This window comes from Pelecanus crispus, chromosome 12 (genome assembly GCF_030463565.1).
Source record: "Pelecanus crispus isolate bPelCri1 chromosome 12, bPelCri1.pri, whole genome shotgun sequence".
Taxonomy (NCBI): domain Eukaryota; kingdom Metazoa; phylum Chordata; class Aves; order Pelecaniformes; family Pelecanidae; genus Pelecanus; species Pelecanus crispus.
The window spans coordinates 15,454,570-15,473,618 of record NC_134654.1 but is presented as its reverse complement, the minus strand read 5'-3'; the positions used below and the strand labels follow the sequence as shown (position 1 = coordinate 15,473,618).

The 19,049-nt window shown below is 45.8% G+C and overlaps 1 protein-coding gene across 1 annotated transcript; it reads left to right on the top strand.

The window, feature by feature from the left end:
- The first annotated feature begins 576 nt into the window (after positions 1-576).
- Positions 577-18,510, top strand: LOC142594654 (myosin heavy chain, skeletal muscle, adult). The gene is made up of 38 exons (XM_075719567.1): positions 577-783; positions 873-1,016; positions 1,110-1,266; positions 5,146-5,173; positions 5,272-5,383; positions 5,574-5,666; positions 5,797-5,860; positions 5,954-6,052; positions 6,159-6,262; positions 6,344-6,482; positions 7,127-7,245; positions 7,343-7,492; positions 8,290-8,460; positions 9,107-9,413; positions 9,514-9,587; positions 9,848-9,935; positions 10,030-10,147; positions 10,471-10,594; positions 10,681-10,817; positions 10,922-11,177; positions 11,977-12,219; positions 12,427-12,603; positions 12,690-12,835; positions 12,924-13,014; positions 13,104-13,493; positions 13,644-13,770; positions 13,914-14,032; positions 14,486-14,682; positions 15,093-15,276; positions 15,363-15,528; positions 15,700-15,824; positions 15,989-16,297; positions 16,398-16,601; positions 16,874-16,999; positions 17,095-17,265; positions 17,352-17,456; positions 17,600-17,695; positions 18,308-18,510. Exons 1-38 carry the CDS (start codon positions 577-579, stop codon positions 18,461-18,463), a joined length of 5,823 nt encoding a protein of 1,940 aa, XP_075575682.1. The 3' UTR covers positions 18,464-18,510.
- Positions 18,511-19,049: the final 539 nt, after the last annotated feature.

The following is a 19,049-nucleotide window of genomic DNA, read 5'->3' as shown; positions in this document are numbered from 1 at the left end:
CACCAGATTAATACCAAAATTTATCAACTTTTAAGGAACAGGAAGAAAACCAACAGTTTAAGATTTCTAGAAAGCAGAACAGGCAATAGTGACATTTATATCTGTCATAATGCAAGATGAATTGTCCAGAGCAAGTAAATTTTCCAGTGAGAAGCCACTATTTGCTGTGAGACAAGGAAGTCTCACAGAGACTCTCAGGTAGCATTTTCAAGAAAAATCGGAGACTTATTTAATACAAAGTCTCTGCTATGGCAATGTCCAAATTCACCAGAGTCTGCAAAGTTGAAGTGATACTGCTAAACTGTACTACAATACTGCAACACTAAAGAACTGTTCTATACTTTGTTACATAGCTAGATGTCTCAGGATTAATTTCAGAAAAGTATACAAGTATTTTCAGACAAGACTGGGAAGTTTAAATCCAACGTTTCACTTGTTTCTACCAACTTAAATATTTGAAGAGATCAAAGTGTAAGAGATTTCCTCTCTTCCACATAAAGCTCTTCACTCACTGACTCAGCATATCTTCTTTCTACAGAGTACTCTGCTAACTGTGCATCCTGTATAACTGCAACCATGGCTTCTGCAGACTCCGAGATGGCCGCCTTTGGGGAGGCAGCTCCTTATCTCCGAAAGTCAGAAAAGGAGAGAATTGAGGCCCAGAACAAGCCTTTTGATGCCAAGACATCTGTTTTTGTGGTGCATCCTAAGGAATCCTTTGTGAAAGGGACAATCCAGAGCAAAGAATCAGGGAAGGTCACTGTCAAGTCTGAATCAGGAGAAGTGAGTAAAAACCAAGGCTTAAAAACTGTATGTATTTCCCAGTCTCAACTGTTAGCTGACATACACGTAACTCTTTCTTCCTCTGACAGACCCTGACTGTGAAGGAAGATCAAATCTTCGCCATGAATCCTCCCAAGTATGATAAAGTTGAGGACATGGCCATGATGACCCACCTTCACGAACCCGCTGTGCTGTACAACCTCAAAGAGCGTTATGCAGCCTGGATGATCTATGTAAGTACCAGCAGCAGTCTTCCTTTGGATAGCTAGGAGGAACTGCTCTGCCAGGATAAGTGGAAGCCCATGTGCTGTCTCCCTTCCTTGCAGACCTACTCGGGTCTCTTCTGTGTCACTGTCAACCCCTACAAGTGGCTGCCGGTGTACAACCCGGAGGTGGTGTTGGCCTACCGAGGCAAGAAGCGCCAGGAGGCTCCTCCACACATCTTCTCCATCTCTGACAATGCCTATCAGTTCATGCTGACTGGTGAGTTGCTTGGTTTTCTTTAAAATTTTTGGGCTGTGAACACTCACAGAGGAGAAAAAAAGTCTTTTCATGGCAAGATAGCTCAGCTTAATGGTGTTGGGAGGGTGGATGTCCTCTCATCATTGAAAATATTTTCTTTACCAGACACCATAATTGAGATATGTTTCTAACAATCAATGTTAGAACTTACTGTCCAAGATATTTGGGAGGATATGGTTTAATGCTGAATACATTGTCAGATTTTCATTCAAAGAAATTTGGATAAACTTTTAAAGTTCTGGTTTTTTCTTGGTTGAGAGGATTGTTCTTTGAATGATTTGCTTTGCAGGACTGAAAGTCACTAGGGTGGAGTTCTGTAAATAAGATTGGGTGTAAAAGGAAAGGAGATTCAACACTGAAGCCAATGCTTCCCATGGTGGTTTTACGAAAACTCAGGAAGCAGTCTTAGTCAGACGCTACAGTGAAACCTGCTTGGAAAATTGATACTTCCTCCCTCCACCTCAGAAACGATTTCTTCTTTTCTATTCATTAACATAAATGGAAGCAATAAGAAAGAAGGGCAGTGAAAACTTTTCTAGCATTGTCTAAATCTCCAGACTTTCAAGAAAGAGCAGATTAGTCAGAAAAATATTAAACAAAGAGAGGTATATTTTAATGTGTTAAAATATATCTTCTTTCCCCCTCCCTCCCCAATTACTGTATTTAATTCTGTAGTATTCAGAGTGCTAAGAAGGTTAATTGGAAGAGAATACTATGAAAATGGAACAATAATAAATTGATGTTCAGTTAGTGAGTCTTATCATGGTGGTATTTACATAAGTCGTCATACATTTATTCTCGCTGGCCCCTTCAAGAGATGTGCAGGAACTTGGTGAATGCAAACCCAGACGTTTCCACTGGGAGTTAGTTACCTAATGGCTTAGTCCCTCTAGACTGCTTACAGATTATTGGAAAACACCATCCTAGAGGCACAGAACAAATGCAAAACATCTGGCAAAAAGCACTTTCTTTGAAAGCCGGTCCAGCTACACAGCCTATTAAGGTAGGTTATTAAACACACATAGACTTTCTTCAAAACATAACTCTGGCTAGTTAACTGTGAAAACACAAGAAGGCATGCAAAATTAAAGGTTTTGGAACAACTTGCAGCACGTATAAAAACTTTTGCTTATTTCTCTTTCAAATACATCAGGAGCGGAAGGGCTTAAAATGAGTCTGTAGAGTCTGTACTGACACAGTCAAGATTTAAAAAGACAACTTGGAAAATATAAGGTCATATCAGAACAACTAAATGAGATTTTCATTTGTTTACCTTAAAGAAGTGTGGGAAGTGTTCATTTCTGGAACTCCTCCTTATGGTGGTATTCATCAGAGGAACAACTTCTGACTGAAGTGTCCTGAAAAAAACCCAACAATAAAATAAATGCTAGCAAGTTTCCAGCACAGAATTCAACCAGGCAATCCAGTGGAACTCTACAGATCAAAAATTCTCACTGAAAATTGCCTGGAAAATGGCAAGTGTTACACTAACTTTTAAAAAGAGTTGTGAGGGAGGTTTAAGGAATAGCATACCAGTAAGCTTTATTTTTGTGAACGGCAAACTGCCAGCAATTTCTAAGCAAGGCAATTACTGGGCATGTGAATATATGTGACTTACCAAGAAAAAAGAAGAGGCTTTTTTTTTTTTTTTAAAGGTAAGTCTTGCCTTACTTGCCTACTGATTTTTTCAACAAAGGAGAGCTGGTCAAGGTAATTTATCTGAATTCAACAAAGAACTTCAGTACAGTTGATAAAGCAGCTATTCTTAAGCATAATTTTTTATGCTTACATTCACTACCAGCTATAGAATTGAGAAGGTACAGAAAGAACTGGTTAAGAAAAAGGAAGACATGGTAAAAATAGGTTTTTTCAGTTTTCATAGTGCAAAGATTTTATCAATGAAGACGCACTGGGATGTGTTCTGGGACTTCTGCTGTTCAACATATTTTTAAATGATCTGGGAATGATGGCAAGCTTTCTGATTTGACTAAGACTTTCAGGCCAGTAAACATGAAGTCTAGCGGTGAAGAATTTCAGAGGGACTTTATGACATTAAATGGTCGAATTATTATTCAGTGATGTGACAACAAAGTTTGGTCAACAAGAACGTAAAACAATGGACATAGGAAAAAAAACCCAAAAGATGGGCTCATTGCTGAAAACTACTGCTTCTGTTACAGATATCCTTTAATACAGCTTCAAAAATTTTGGCTCAGTGATCAGAAATCTCCAGAATAACAACTTGAAAGGTAGAGATCAGTGAGCAAGAAATAGAGACCAAAACAGAAAACATCATGGTGGTTACCCAAGGAATGTCTGCACCTTGTGTACTGTATGCATTTCTGCCCTTCCTTTTTCAAAGAAGAACATAGTAGAAATGGAACAGGTCAAGACAAAGATTAAAAGGTTTCCCAAAGGTATGGCAGGACATCTGCTCAGGTAACTCTAGACAAATGATTTGCGCTACTTTATAAAATTATGCATGGCATGGAGAAGATGCATAGGCAAGGAGAGTGTACATATCAAAACCCAAGCTCAGCACCAAACACATTTTTTTTCTTCACACAGTAAGTGGTTCAAAAACAGAGCAGACTGGAAGGTAAAAGTTGAAGCCACACAAAAAGAACTGAGCATGGGTTAAAAAAGCAACCAGACAAAATTCTGGAAAGCAAACTCAGCCCAAGCTATTACACACAAAAACATCAAGTCTAGCTCTGCAAGTACCAAAATCTCAATATTTTAGAGTATGGGAGAGTATTCTGGTAAAAGGTTACTACATGCTTATGATGTTTTTGTGATTTTCTTTAGGCAACAATCAATTGGCCACTGACAGAAAAACGGTCTAGGGGGGCCTATGGGATGATCAGGAGTGGTTGTTTCTATGTTACAAAGTTTGTGAGAAACACCTGCTCCAGTTCACTTTAGCTTCGAGATAGTTCAATTAATCAGCAACACTACAAAAATACTCCTTAGCTGGAATCCTTTTCATAAAGAAAATGGGCAGCTTGACATGAAGAGAATATCCAGAAAAAGAAGCGTGTATACTACACCCGACATCCACATCCGTGCGGACATGCCAGCTTCCCAGCTACAGCTGGGAACTTTAAGATCTTCAAAAGGAATTAGGCGTGAAGGCACACAGTTTATGAAAGGAATTAGCTGCTGTCGTGGTTTAGCCCCAGCCAGCAACTAAGCACCACGCAGCCGCTCGCTCACTCCCTCTGCCCCGGTGGGATGGGGGAGAGAATCGGAGGAGTAAGAGTGAAAAAAAACACTCCTGGGTTGAGATAAGAGCAGTTTAATAACTGAAACAAAATGAAGTGCAATAGTAGTAGTAATAATAACAATATAATAATAACAATAATAATAACATACACAGCAAGTGGTGCACAATGCAGTTGCTCACCACCCGCCGATCAATACCCAGACAGTTCCCAAGCAGCGATCGCTGCTCCCCGGCCAGCTCCCCCCAGTTTATATACTGAGCGTGGCGTCATATGGTATGGAATAGCCCTTTGGTCAGTTTGGATCAACTATTCTGTCTGCGCCCCCTCCCAGTTTCTTGTGCACCTGGCAGAGCATGGGAAGCTGAACAACTCCTTGACTAGCATAAGCAGTACTTAGCAGCAACTAAACCATCAGTGTGTTATCAGCATTCTTCTCCTACTAAATCCAAAACACAGCACTATGCCAGCTACTAGGAAGAAAATTAACTCTATCCCAGCCAAAACCAGGACAGCTGCCTACTGCTAGTGCATCTTCTAAAAGCCCCAGGAATGTTTTTATCCAGCATATTCATGATACATATTAATAATCTCTTTGTTTCTGCTTCTTCCACAGATCGCGAGAACCAGTCGATCCTGATCACGTACGTACGCTCCCTGCCCGGGTGCCTGCTGGGCTGCCGGGTGCCAGGGGACCTGCTGCCTGACCACACGCCCTCTGCTTCTCTCTTTGGTTTCACAGTGGAGAATCCGGTGCAGGCAAGACTGTGAACACAAAACGTGTCATCCAGTACTTTGCAACAATTGCAGCGAGTGGGGAGAAGAAGAAGGAAGAGCAGTCTGGCAAAATGCAGGCGAGTCAGGAAGAACAGACTGAACACTTGGCGTGTAATTGCCGTGTCAGCTAAACACTGTAACTGAACAATTATCATCCTGCTTGAGGATGAAATCATTAATTAATAGATACTAGCTTGAATCAATGCTTTCCTCTGTTCCCGACATGATTTTTAGAAAGGATAACCAGCAATAATTATTGTCCTGTAGGGAACGCTTGAGGATCAAATCATCAGCGCCAACCCACTGCTGGAGGCCTTTGGAAATGCCAAGACCGTGAGGAATGACAACTCCTCACGCTTTGTAAGTTGTTGCTTTGGACAAAATCTCTCCCTCTCATTAGAAGATAAGTGATGGCCCTAGCAGTATTCCACATAAAGGAGACGTCAAAAGAACCCACCCAGGCTGAAATGCTGCTTGTTCTCTGTAACAGGGCAAATTCATCAGAATCCACTTTGGAGCCACAGGCAAACTGGCTTCTGCTGACATTGAAACTTGTAAGAGACTCTCCTGGCCTGATGCCATTCTTTCCCAAATTCTCACCTCCATGTGCGTTCCTGTGCCTAACTCTGTCCTACTGTCCTTGACAGATCTGCTGGAGAAGTCCAGAGTCACTTTCCAGCTCAAGGCAGAAAGAAGCTACCACATATTTTATCAGATCATGTCCAACAAGAAACCGGAGCTGATTGGTAGGAAGGATCATTATGTTTTTTTGAGGATGATCGCTGAGCAACAGTTCCCTCTGTTACCTGGCTGGCAAAATTAAGCCGGTGCCTTGCTTTTTCCTGCTTTCAGACATGCTCCTCATTACCACCAACCCTTACGATTTCCACTATGTAAGTCAAGGTGAGGTGACTGTTCCCAGCATTGATGACCAGGAGGAGCTCATGGCTACAGATGTAAGTACTAGAAAGAAAATATTTTTAATGGGATTGTTACGGTTGTTAGGCAATGTTTTTCCTTCATTGTTTTGACTGCAGAGTGCCATTGACATCCTGGGCTTCACTGCTGATGAAAAGACTGCCATCTACAAGCTGACAGGGGCTGTCATGCACTACGGGAACTTGAAGTTCAAGCAGAAACAACGAGAGGAGCAGGCAGAGCCAGATGGCACAGAAGGTATCAGCAAATTCAGCAACTGACTTGTTCAAAGAACTTCTCTGTTTGCACAGATGATATGTTAGAGCCTCCAAAGACAGTCCTTTGTTGGCCTGAGTCACCACGTAAAACACTGAGGAAAAGCGTTGTTGTTTGTTGTCTATCTAACTGCAGAAGTGCTTCCCTGATCATGGGAAATACCATTATTTTATCCAGTGGATACTCTCCAAACACACACAGCCTGAAAGGGAGAACTTCAGCACAGGATCTCTGGCTCTCTCTCCATAAAACCCTCAACTGCTAAGCCACCATGATGTGCAATCATGTTTTTGGTGAAATAAATCCTGCATTCTTTGCTATGCAGAAATCCACTCTCCACAGAAAAGGAATGTGCCCCATGCATGCCTCATGTATTCCCAGAGGGTTTTCGGGTTCTTTTGGGAACTTCCGGATTCAAGTTATTTCTACCCAAGCCATACCTGTTCTTGCTTTCAAAGGCGGCCATCATTAGCTTCCAGAATTTACATTCCTTCCCGGACCTTCTCTATGAGACCAGACCAATGCTTTTCCCTTTCTAGAACACGAACATCAGAGTTGTTCACATGGACCAAATTCTAGCCATTGTCCAAAGATAAATGCTTCTGTCTCTCTTTCTCCCTCTTTAGTGGCTGACAAGGCTGCCTACCTGATGGGCCTAAACTCAGCTGACCTGCTCAAAGCCCTGTGCTATCCCCGAGTCAAGGTTGGGAATGAATACGTGACCAAAGGTCAAACTGTGGAGCAGGTAGATTGAAGATGCTTTGGAAATGGCTTGAAAGAGTTACTTGAGCATTCTTCTTTGACACTAGGAGGTAACTCCGGTCCTCTCTTCTCTGCTTTAGGTGAACAATGCAGTTGGTGCCCTGGCAAAAGCTGTCTATGAGAAGATGTTCTTGTGGATGGTTATTCGCATCAACCAACAGCTGGATACCAAGCAACCCAGACAGTACTTCATTGGTGTCCTGGACATTGCTGGCTTTGAGATCTTTGATGTAAGGAACAAGGACGTGGCACCATCGTCAAAGCGGGGCCAGGGAGGGGTCATGAGGACTCAGAAACGCACTTCTTTTTAAGAAGATGTGGAGGTTTATCCTCCTCATCTGCAGTTTTCTAGAAACCCCTCCCTCTTCTCTGTCACAGTAGCACCCTCAAATGGCTTTACTAACAAACACTTTGATTCTAACTTTGTCAACAGGTAGAGGAAAGCTCTGCTTTCTGACAAATGGTCTCAGAGGCCCTTGGGCTTGCAAAGGCCTTAGGCTTTGCAAACAAAGAGACAGCTCTAGGACTAAGGCTCACACAGCTGTGGGCCAAAGGTGTGAACGCTCTTGGAAGAGCCGAGGAAAGGGTAGTGCTATGGGAAATTCCTGTGTTGTGAACACAGTGACGATGCTAGGACTTCCGTGTCAGAGCAGAGAACCCGTCGACTGTTGATCTGAGGGCAGAGAAATTCTTGGGTGGGACACTGAGGAGGCTTCCACTCTCTGGGAGGTCGGTGAGGTCAGAGACACCTACAGGATGCTGCAGCTACTGAAGGATTTGCTTTTGAGCGGCACAGTAAAACAGAAATGTTACTTTTAGCTTGAGTTCAAAAGTAATACTAGTAAAAACCTTCAAGAACACTAAATTTTACAATAGAGGTCCTACTAAGGAAACACATGCTGTTACAGTGTGGTTAGGAGTGGTGTTTCAGCTGGGGAACTTCAAACAGCGTTAGGAGAATGCTAGCAAAACCCTGTGGTGTCTGCCACACGTTGAGAACCTGTGCACCTCTCCTTGCTTTGGGCAGTTCAACAGCTTTGAGCAGCTGTGCATCAACTTCACCAATGAGAAACTGCAACAGTTCTTCAACCACCACATGTTTGTGCTGGAGCAGGAGGAGTACAAGAAGGAAGGAATTGAATGGGAGTTCATTGACTTTGGGATGGACCTGGCTGCTTGCATTGAGCTCATTGAGAAGGTACCTTTTCCACACAAGTGTACGATGTATTTTGGAATTCTGTGATGTTTCTGAGCCCGATTCAGCTCAGAAAGAACTCATGGCCAGGCTTTCAGTGTCAGTTCAACAAAATATTTTGCACTGAAATTTATTTTAGCCTGGGGAAGAGAAATTAGGAAATGCAAATCTGTGTCATCAATCCTGCATTAGCTGGTCTTCAAGCATGGAAAAGGTAGCCTGGACTCCCACCAACAGACGACTTTGAAACAAACTGGAGTCAGTCTCCTTTCCTTTTTCCACTGAAGACTCAGACTGGAACTCCACACACAAACTTGGGAAATAAGTATCATCTCACCTGATTTCCCAAAACACCTGGGCCTCTTGTAGCTATTTTCCCAATTGTTTTTCTGTTTACCACTTCTCCCTCCAATTCTACTCACAATTCTAACCTGAACTGGGCAGATGTTCTTACCAGTTCTGTGAAAACAGGCTGCAGGAAGGTAAGGGAAGGCAGAAATATGCTCCCTGGCTGAGAACAACTCCTGACAAACTTAGGCCCTTATCCCGGCTGAGATGCTACCAGCAGCACACTGGTACCTTTGATGTTCATAGAGCGTGCTTCACATCATTACCATCTTTCTCTGTCACTTCTTGTGGTACCTTCCAGCCCATGGGTATCTTCTCCATCCTGGAAGAGGAGTGCATGTTCCCCAAGGCAACTGACACCTCTTTCAAGAACAAGCTCTATGACCAGCATCTGGGCAAGTCCAGCAACTTCCAGAAACCCAAGCCCGCCAAAGGCAAGGCTGAGGCCCACTTCTCCCTGGTGCACTACGCTGGTACAGTGGACTACAACATCACTGGCTGGCTTGAGAAGAACAAGGATCCCTTGAATGAAACTGTCATTGGGTTGTACCAGAAATCATCTGTGAAGACACTGGCTTTACTCTTTGCCAACTATGGTGGGGAAGCAGGTAAGCTCTGTAAAATCCATGTTTTGTGTGTTCATACTGTACAAAGGGAAATCTCAAAGACAGTGTTAAAGGCATCTGCTCATTTTCTTCAAATTTGCAGAGTCTGGTGGTGGTGGCAAGAAGGGTGGCAAGAAGAAGGGTTCTTCTTTCCAGACTGTCTCAGCTCTTTTCCGGGTAGGGACAGAATTCACTACCTCATTATTAAAAATACCTACTGAAATAAGATAAGAGTTGAATAGCTTTGCTCTGAGAAGACCACCCTCTAATTTACTGAGGAGACCCTGATTCATATTTATTGAAGGAGGTTTGCATCAACATAGCCATGCATTTCTGATAGATCAAGACACTGAGAGATTCAATTTTTATATGCACATTATATATAAGCATGCAGTGCTTCCAAGCTTTAATGTAAACCTCACCTTGTAATCTCACAGGAGAATTTAAACAAGCTGATGACAAATCTACGCAGCACTCACCCCCATTTTGTACGATGCATCATCCCAAATGAAACAAAAACACCTGGTAAGGGGATTCAATAGCAGGAAAGCTCAAGCCACAGAAGCTCTTCTCCTGAGTATCAAACAATGGGGTAGTCACTAATGGTGGTGTTTGTTAGGTGCCATGGAGCATGAGCTGGTGCTGCACCAGCTGCGATGCAATGGTGTGCTGGAAGGGATCAGAATTTGCAGGAAAGGATTCCCCAGCAGAGTCCTCTATGCTGACTTCAAACAAAGGTAGGAGTGATCCACATTTCTCCCCATTCAGACCAACCTGAAAAGCCTGAGTATCTTAACAAACTTCAAAAGGGACCTAAGTAGTAACATAGACATGTTTTATTGTGAGCTTATGATTGATTTTATATTGATGGTGAGGCTTCTCTTGGACTCTGAGTTAATGGTATGAAAAGGTCGCTTACACTGTGTTGAAAGAATGGACTGTCCCTAATACCTGACGTTACTCAGTCAGACAGTCAGCTGTTGCTGAGAAGGCTGTGGGGTTCAGTTGCAGTGGTGGTTTCAGTAATGTGGATTTCTTCATGTTTTGCTTTCTCCTGCAGATACAGAGTGCTTAATGCAAGTGCTATTCCAGAAGGCCAGTTCATGGACAGCAAGAAGGCTTCAGAGAAGCTCCTTGGGTCCATTGATGTGGACCACACCCAATACAGATTTGGTCACACCAAGGTAGAAAGAAGTCCTGTGTTCAAACACTATGTGCCTCTGTTATGCACTACCTGAGACTGATGTCCTACAATGTTCCATGTCTTAAGGTGTTTTTCAAAGCTGGGCTGATAGGTCTGCTGGAAGAGATGAGAGATGAGAAACTAGCAGAGATTATGACCATGACGCAAGCCAGGTGCAGGGGCTTCCTGATGAGAGTGGAGTATCGGAGAATGGTGGAGAGGAGGTAAACGTTTCTCACTCACGTATCAGGTTCTCACGGGTCTTGGGTAATTGAGTCTAAATTCACCACACAGAGAGTATGCAATAGGTATGTGAATTTTACTTCAGGGACTCAATCTTCTGCATCCAGTACAATGTTCGTGCATTCATGAATGTCAAGCACTGGCCCTGGATGAAGCTGTTCTTCAAGATCAAGCCCTTGCTGAAGAGTGCAGAATCTGAGAAGGAGATGGCCAACATGAAACAAGAGTTTGAGAAAACCAAGGAAGAGCTTGCAAAGTCTGAGGCAAAGAGGAAGGAGCTGGAGGAGAAAATGGTGACCTTACTGCAGGAGAAAAATGACCTGCAGCTCCAAGTGCAGGCGGTGAGTATCACCATTCATTTGTCCCTGGGAAAAGAATGTTATACAGTCAGAATGCTTCTTACCCTAAGCAGAGACTTGCAGAAAGCTGACGGACATGCAGTAGAAAACAGTCTAAATCACACACTCTAAGGCACTCTAATGTTGAGTAAACAGGCACTGGCAGGGGCACGGTGAGTTTCATGGCAGCCCCACATGAGACTCGGCATTTCTGCTGTTGAGGAAAGAGCCATGTAACACTAGCCAACACGTAATCCACAGCAGAGAGCTCTGAACTGGAAGGGAAGTATCTCCATCTACTCAGCTTTCAAAGCAGTGTATCTGTCTAACAGAGTAAAGGCAAACCTGAGAAGGACCCACTTTTCCTACTTACAGCTACACCGGAAGGCCTTGATTCCTTTCAGAAACATGGATACTTCCCATTCAAGCTCAATTAGGATAAGGCAGTTTCTTCACACCAAACAAAACACCACTTGCTCCACTAAATTATTCTCACAAAGCCTGTACTCCCCCAATATTATGAGGTTCATGATGAGTCAATCAAAAAGAAGCAGCTATTGAATACTTTTTCTGTCAGCTACCCTCTCTGTGAGGCATTTTTAAGAGACACAGAAGATTTGGAATCAATGTGGATTCCAGATGACAAGTTTTCCCAGTAGACACCTGGCAAGATCTTCCAGTTGCTGGAGCGGAAGGACAGGTTCAGCCTCCATTTTAACACATGCCCACTTAGTGATACAAAAGACGGAGTGGAGAAACTTCAAAACAATACAACCCACAAAAATGTGTGTCTCCCCACCAGGAAGCAGATAGTTTGGCTGATGCTGAGGAAAGGTGTGACCAGCTCATCAAAACCAAAATCCAGCTGGAAGCCAAAATTAAGGAGGTGACTGAAAGGGCTGAGGATGAGGAGGAAATTAATGCTGAGCTGACAGCCAAGAAGAGGAAACTGGAGGATGAATGTTCAGAGCTGAAGAAAGATATTGACGACCTGGAGTTAACGCTGGCCAAAGTGGAGAAGGAAAAGCATGCCACTGAAAACAAGGTACACACACAGGGAGTCACGTAAAGGGTGAAGGGACAGACGCCTCCCACATTGTATCCTCAGAATGAAGCTAGCTTTGGAGCGTACCAGGAGCGTCACAGCGGGGCAGCTGGGCAGCCCAAATAAAAAACAAGCTCCTGGCTAAGCACTGCAAAGTGAAAAGGTCACTGCACTAGCAGACTTTTGGCACTTTCTTACAATCAACAGGTGAAAAACCTCACAGAGGAGATGGCAGCCCTGGACGAGACCATTGCCAAGCTGACAAAAGAGAAGAAAGCCCTCCAAGAGGCCCACCAGCAGACACTGGATGACCTGCAGGCAGAAGAGGACAAAGTCAATACTCTGACCAAAGCTAAGACCAAGCTGGAGCAGCAAGTGGACGATGTAAGCACATGTATAGCTAAATGAAACGGAAAACTTTGTAGAGGAAAGCGTAGGCAGCAGAGCACTGATGGCTTTGTTCTTTTTAGCTGGAAGGGTCCCTGGAGCAAGAGAAGAAACTGCGCATGGACCTTGAGAGAGCTAAGAGGAAACTCGAAGGAGACCTGAAGCTGGCAAATGACAGCATAATGGACTTGGAAAATGATAAGCAGCAGCTGGATGAGAAACTGAAGAAGTAAGTGTGGCTGTGGGGCACCTGAGTGCTGGGCTGGCGCACTTGGGTGGTTGTGTTCAGGCACTAACACGGTTTGCTTTGTGCAAAGGAAAGACTTTGAAATCAGCCAGATCCAGAGCAAAATCGAGGATGAGCAAGCCCTGGGCATGCAATTGCAGAAGAAGATCAAGGAGCTGCAGGCAAGTCTGTGTTCCTTCCCCTCTCCCACCCAGTCTCAGGTCAGGTAGGAGGAGGCCATGGGTGTGAAGGGTCCCTAAATGTTCCCCAGGCTCGCATTGAGGAACTGGAGGAGGAAATTGAGGCAGAGCGAACCTCTCGGGCAAAAGCAGAGAAGCATCGGGCTGACCTCTCGAGGGAGCTAGAGGAGATCAGTGAGCGCTTGGAAGAAGCAGGAGGGGCTACCACAGCTCAGATCGAGATGAACAAGAAGCGTGAGGCAGAATTCCAGAAGATGCGCCGCGACCTCGAAGAGGCCACGCTGCAGCACGAAGCCACGGCTGCCGCCCTGCGGAAAAAGCATGCGGACAGCACAGCTGAGCTCGGGGAGCAGATCGACAACCTGCAACGAGTGAAGCAGAAGCTGGAGAAGGAGAAGAGTGAGCTGAAGATGGAGATTGACGACTTGGCCAGTAACATGGAGTCAGTCTCCAAAGCCAAGGTATAGAATTGCAGTAGAACACACTCACAGGGCCAAGGTACGGCACACAGGCTACATCTACCAGCCACATTCTCATAAAATAATCCCTGCTGTGAGGATAAGGTAGAGTCCAGGTGTTCATCTCTTTCCTTCCTTGTGTTTGCTACCTAGGCAAATCTGGAGAAGATGTGCCGCACTCTGGAAGACCAGCTGAGTGAGATCAAAACTAAGGAGGAGCAGAATCAGCGTATGATCAATGACCTCAATACTCAAAGAGCTCGTCTGCAGACAGAATCAGGTGAGACATCTGCATTCCTGAGGTGCAATGCGAGGATCTGCACTCCATGAGGATACCAGGCCACTCCTGATTACATGGGTTTACAGGCAAAAACCGTCATATTATTAATAGTCTAGTTACTCTTTTCACTTTACCCTTCCCAGGTGAATATTCACGCCAGGTGGAGGAAAAGGACGCTCTGATTTCTCAGCTGTCCAGGGGCAAGCAAGGATTTACCCAACAGATTGAGGAACTCAAGAGACATCTGGAGGAAGAAATAAAGGTCTGGAAGTACCCTACTGTCCACAACGTACATCACCCCTAAACGCATCTGGGGAATCCTGTCTTACCCAAGATCGGTTCAATATTCTTTACCCAAACACACGTAGTACTGGATGGAACACCAGTAATGCACATACCCCAACTCATAAGCTAGAGGGGGAAGGACGCGTAATGATTTTGATGCTGGAGGCAGTCGTCCACAAGGCTTTTGTGAGAATCTGGCAATACTCTCTAAGACAGGATTCAGACACATATGTCAAAACATTTACAGAAACAGCAGACTACTGTCCCCAGTGCACCTGTCACTAACACATCCTGGTCTTCCAGAACACGTTGATGAAGGCTTCATCAGCGCCCAGCTTTGCATTTGCCTAATTAGAGTTTCATTCTAATTTCACTGTCAAGAGGCATCTCAGGACAAGTATTCAGGTTACCAACCCCAATGCCCCCACAGGCCAAGAACGCCCTGGCCCACGCCTTGCAGTCTGCTCGCCATGACTGTGACTTGCTCCGGGAACAATATGAGGAGGAGCAGGAAGCCAAGGGGGAGCTGCAGCGTGCCCTGTCCAAGGCCAACAGCGAAGTGGCCCAGTGGAGAACCAAATACGAGACAGATGCTATTCAGCGCACAGAGGAGCTGGAGGAGGCCAAGTACGTGGGAAGTGGGAAGTCGAATGCCTGGAGAAGACTGAGACTGTCAAGGGAAACTGGAAATTGGAGTCTCTGAGAGTGGGTTGGGACAGCAGTGGGACGAAGGCAGGGATATACTGTCTGTGTGGTAAAGCGGAGAGAGGGAGAGAGAGGAAAAGTGTGTGGTGGAAAAAGTGTAGTTTGGAAGGACAAACGTAGCCATTAGGGCTAGAAAGGCTAAGATGAGCCGAATACTCAGTAGGTGCTAGGACACAGAAGTGATAGACCCTTTAGGCTGCACGCAGTCTTGGAACAGAAAAAACACTGTGAAAAGCGCTAGGCTCAAAGCCCCCAAACAGGCCCTCTCATGAACAGTACAAAATTGGCTCCCCTCTAAGCTCTAACCTGGAGCTGTGCTTATCTCCTCCCAGGAAGAAGCTGGCACAGCGCCTGCAGGATGCAGAGGAACACGTCGAAGCTGTCAATGCCAAATGTGCCTCCCTGGAAAAGACAAAGCAGCGGCTGCAGAATGAAGTGGAGGACCTGATGATTGACGTGGAGCGATCAAATGCTGCCTGCGCAGCTCTGGATAAGAAGCAGAAGAACTTTGACAAGGTCTTTTGGGCTCCAGACCTGGGGCTCCTGGGCAGAGCATCCCCTCCTGATTGCCACATCCATGCTGAGGCCCTGTTTCTCTCCAGATCCTGGCAGAATGGAAGCAGAAGTATGAGGAAACGCAGGCTGAGCTGGAAGCCTCCCAGAAGGAGTCTCGCTCTCTCAGCACGGAGCTGTTTAAGATGAAGAATGCCTATGAGGAGTCCTTGGATCACCTGGAAACGCTGAAGCGTGAGAACAAGAACTTGCAGCGTAAGTCCCTGGCCCTCTGCTCCTGGCAGGGCTTTCCCACAAGCTTGTCTACTAAGCATTCCACATGGGTCCGTGCCTGCAGGTCTGCAAAGGCGTTTGTCACCCTGGTGTGGCAGGGCCCGTCCCATTCGGCTCTGTGCCTGACCATGCCATTGGTCTTTGTTCCCACAGAGGAGATTTCCGACCTCACGGAGCAGATTGCTGAGGGAGGAAAGGCGATTCATGAGCTGGAGAAAGTCAAGAAGCAGATTGAGCAGGAGAAATCTGAAATCCAGGCTGCCTTGGAGGAAGCTGAGGTACATGCCCATAATCACTGGCATCTGCACTAAAAATATGAGCAATGTGGAAATACGGCTAAAACCTGCACAGCCAGCTGAGATTTCCTGAAGTATTCTGTAATTACATAGAAAGCAAGCAGTAGCTTTATCGATGCTACAAGTGTTTGTGTCCACTTGTCCAGGCCTCCCTAGAACATGAAGAGGGGAAGATCCTGCGCCTCCAGCTTGAGCTCAACCAGGTGAAGTCTGAAATTGACAGGAAGATAGCAGAGAAAGATGAGGAAATCGACCAGATGAAGAGAAACCACCTCAGAATTGTGGAGTCCATGCAGAGCAGCCTGGACGCTGAGATCAGGAGCAGGAATGAAGCCCTGCGTCTGAAGAAGAAGATGGAGGGAGACCTGAATGAAATGGAGATCCAGCTGAGCCATGCCAACCGCGTGGCTGCAGAGGCACAAAAGAACCTGAGAAACACACAGGCAGTGCTCAAGGTCCGTTCAGCAAAGCCACAGAAAGAGAAAAGGCTTCCCTGACATTTTTGGCACCCAAGCGCACACTGTCGCCTTGCAATTTCTCTTGCCTCTTTTGCAGGATACCCAGATACACTTGGACGATGCTCTCAGGACACAGGAGGACCTGAAGGAACAGGTGGCCATGGTGGAGCGCAGAGCAAACCTGTTGCAGGCTGAAGTTGAGGAGTTACGTGCAGCCCTGGAGCAGACGGAGCGGTCGAGGAAAGTGGCTGAGCAGGAGCTTCTGGATGCCACTGAACGTGTGCAGCTCCTCCATACCCAGGTCAGGCACTCTGCTGGAAATTAATCCCATCAACAAGGGATACCAAAGAATGCGATTGCTGTGCATCTTGTAAGTGACCACCATGTAAACAGTTGAGCAGCCATGCTGTGATATGGCCAGTCTAGCCAGCCACCTATGTCTGGTTTGCTGCTAAAGAGGCTCTAAAGAGGACTCTTGCGTTAAAGACTTTCATAAACAATACTTGCACTTTTAGCTCTTGATGTGGAGCCATTAGTTCTAACAGTACGAATCATGCCTTTCCTGTTGCACAGAACACCAGCTTGATCAACACCAAGAAGAAGCTGGAAACGGACATCATGCAAATTCAGGGTGAAATGGAGGACACGATCCAGGAAGCCCGCAATGCTGAAGAGAAGGCCAAGAAGGCCATCACAGATGTGAGTCGGGGGCTCCTTTCATTGCTGACGGTGGGCGTATTCTCCCCCAAACCGTCTCCAGCCCCAAAACGGCTTTGACCCTTTGCTCTCATCAGGCAGCCATGATGGCAGAAGAGCTGAAGAAGGAGCAGGACACCAGCGCCCACCTGGAGAGGATGAAGAAGAACCTCGACCAGACAGTGAAGGACCTGCAGCACCGTCTGGATGAGGCTGAGCAGTTGGCGCTGAAGGGAGGCAAGAAGCAAATCCAGAAGCTGGAGGCCAGAGTGCGTAGGGCTTTCAGTTGTGCATGAGTGAGCTTGTCACGTGAGTAACGACCAGGGGAGCTCCACAGATGGGCTTCTCGTTGCAGGTGCGGGAGCTGGAAGGGGAGGTTGATGCTGAGCAGAAGCGCAGCGCTGAAGCCGTGAAGGGTGTGCGCAAGTACGAGAGGCGGGTGAAGGAGCTGACCTACCAGGTAAGGCAGGAGGCCTCCTTGGGCTGACAGAGTTTTCTCACAGCAAGTCAAATTTTGCACACACCATCCCCAAGGGGAATTGTTAACCTCATGTGGTGGGAAACCAGTAATTCATTCTCTTTCCTGCTTACCAACCACTCCAGTCTGAGGAAGATCGGAAGAATATTCTCAGGCTCCAGGATCTGGTGGACAAGCTGCAAATGAAGGTGAAATCGTACAAGAGACAAGCTGAGGAGGCTGTAAGTATTGCTTGGAGAATGAGCAAGAGCCACCTTCCATTGGGGCAGTGTGCTCATTGAGATGAGTACAAATGCCAGGAAAGGAGCATGAAAGACACAACAGTCTTGGCCACACCATTCTACTATCGTGTCATGAGACCTTGCTGAGTTCTGGGCACCCTGCAGTCAGGGATGAACTGAGAGAAGTTCTGCAGCCTGTTTTATACAGGAGGTCAGACCTAAACAATCCCAGGGGCCACATCCACTGACTGAGAAGTTCATGAATCTCTGCTGCTGATCAACAGCAGAAGGCTTCAGGGTCTTTCTCAACCTAGTAAGTCACACTGATAGCTGGGCAGCAAGTAGTGGGAGAGTAAGTACACAAATGACAAATCCAAGTGACAAAATAGCTCCTGAAGTGAGACACAGTACTGGTGAAGCTCGTCACAGTGGGATCCTGAATAAGGGGGGATGAGGAGGTCTGTGTGAGGCTTATGTGTAAGCAGTGGTGGGTGGGGGATGGAAGTTTGTGCCTTCCCCCCGGGAAGAGCCGCAGCCCTGCAAGGCCGAGGCGCAGCAGCAGCGAAACCCCCGCCCTGGGCTCCTCACCACTGACTCCCTCTCCCCGCACAGGAGGAGCTGTCCAATGTCAACCTCTCCAAGTTCCGCAAGATCCAGCACGAGCTGGAGGAAGCCGAGGAGCGGGCTGACATTGCAGAGTCGCAGGTCAACAAGCTCCGAGTGAAGAGCCGGGAGTTTCACGGCAAGAAGATAGAAGAGGAAGAGTGAGGATGTCATGAGGCAGCAAAGTGACCTGAGGGAAGCACAAAATGTGAACCTCTAGGTCTCTTTCTTCCAGATTTTATATTTGCAACCACCTTAATATGTAGGGAGTAAAGAGTAGATTCCTTTGCCTGCGTACCATGAGCACTAGTTTTCCTCTGTTTCTCTTTTTACTGTGTCATCATTAGCCTTTGGGCACAGTTTTGGCTTGCAAACTTTGTGTACCTGTGTCACGGTACAGCTTTTTGTCACCTCGTTCCTAGCTACTTATTAATTCTGTATTACTTTAGCGAGTGAAAAAAAGGAAGCTTCTCACTCAGATAAATAGTTCTCAAAGACACAGAATGAAAGAGAAAAGTTATTTGTGCTGGGGCCTGTGTTGTTCAAGCTATTGATAAAGCAAGCTGAAGAGTTGTTGAACAGGAAGGAACATAATGTTTCCCAATGAAATAACACCATTCCAGGCAGTAAGGACAATGACTGATACCTAAGAACTGCAGAAGGCTTTCATGACACTGAGTAAACAGTGCCATTAAATAGCATACAAAATTCAGTACAGTTAAAAACACAAAGCTACATGCGTGGGGAAACA

What these genes read in the sequence shown, in the direction of transcription:
- LOC142594654 (XM_075719567.1), top strand. Translation starts at nt 577, where the DNA reads ATGGCTTCTGCAGACTCCGAGATGGCCGCCTTTGGGGAGGCAGCTCCT. An exon ending in AACCAGTCGATCCTGATCAC is followed by an intron (nt 5,174 to 5,271) that starts GTACGTACGCTC and finishes TTGGTTTCACAG; the next exon opens with TGGAGAATCCGGTGCAGGCA. An exon ending in CTGTCTCAGCTCTTTTCCGG is followed by an intron (nt 9,588 to 9,847) that starts GTAGGGACAGAA and finishes GTAATCTCACAG; the next exon opens with GAGAATTTAAACAAGCTGAT.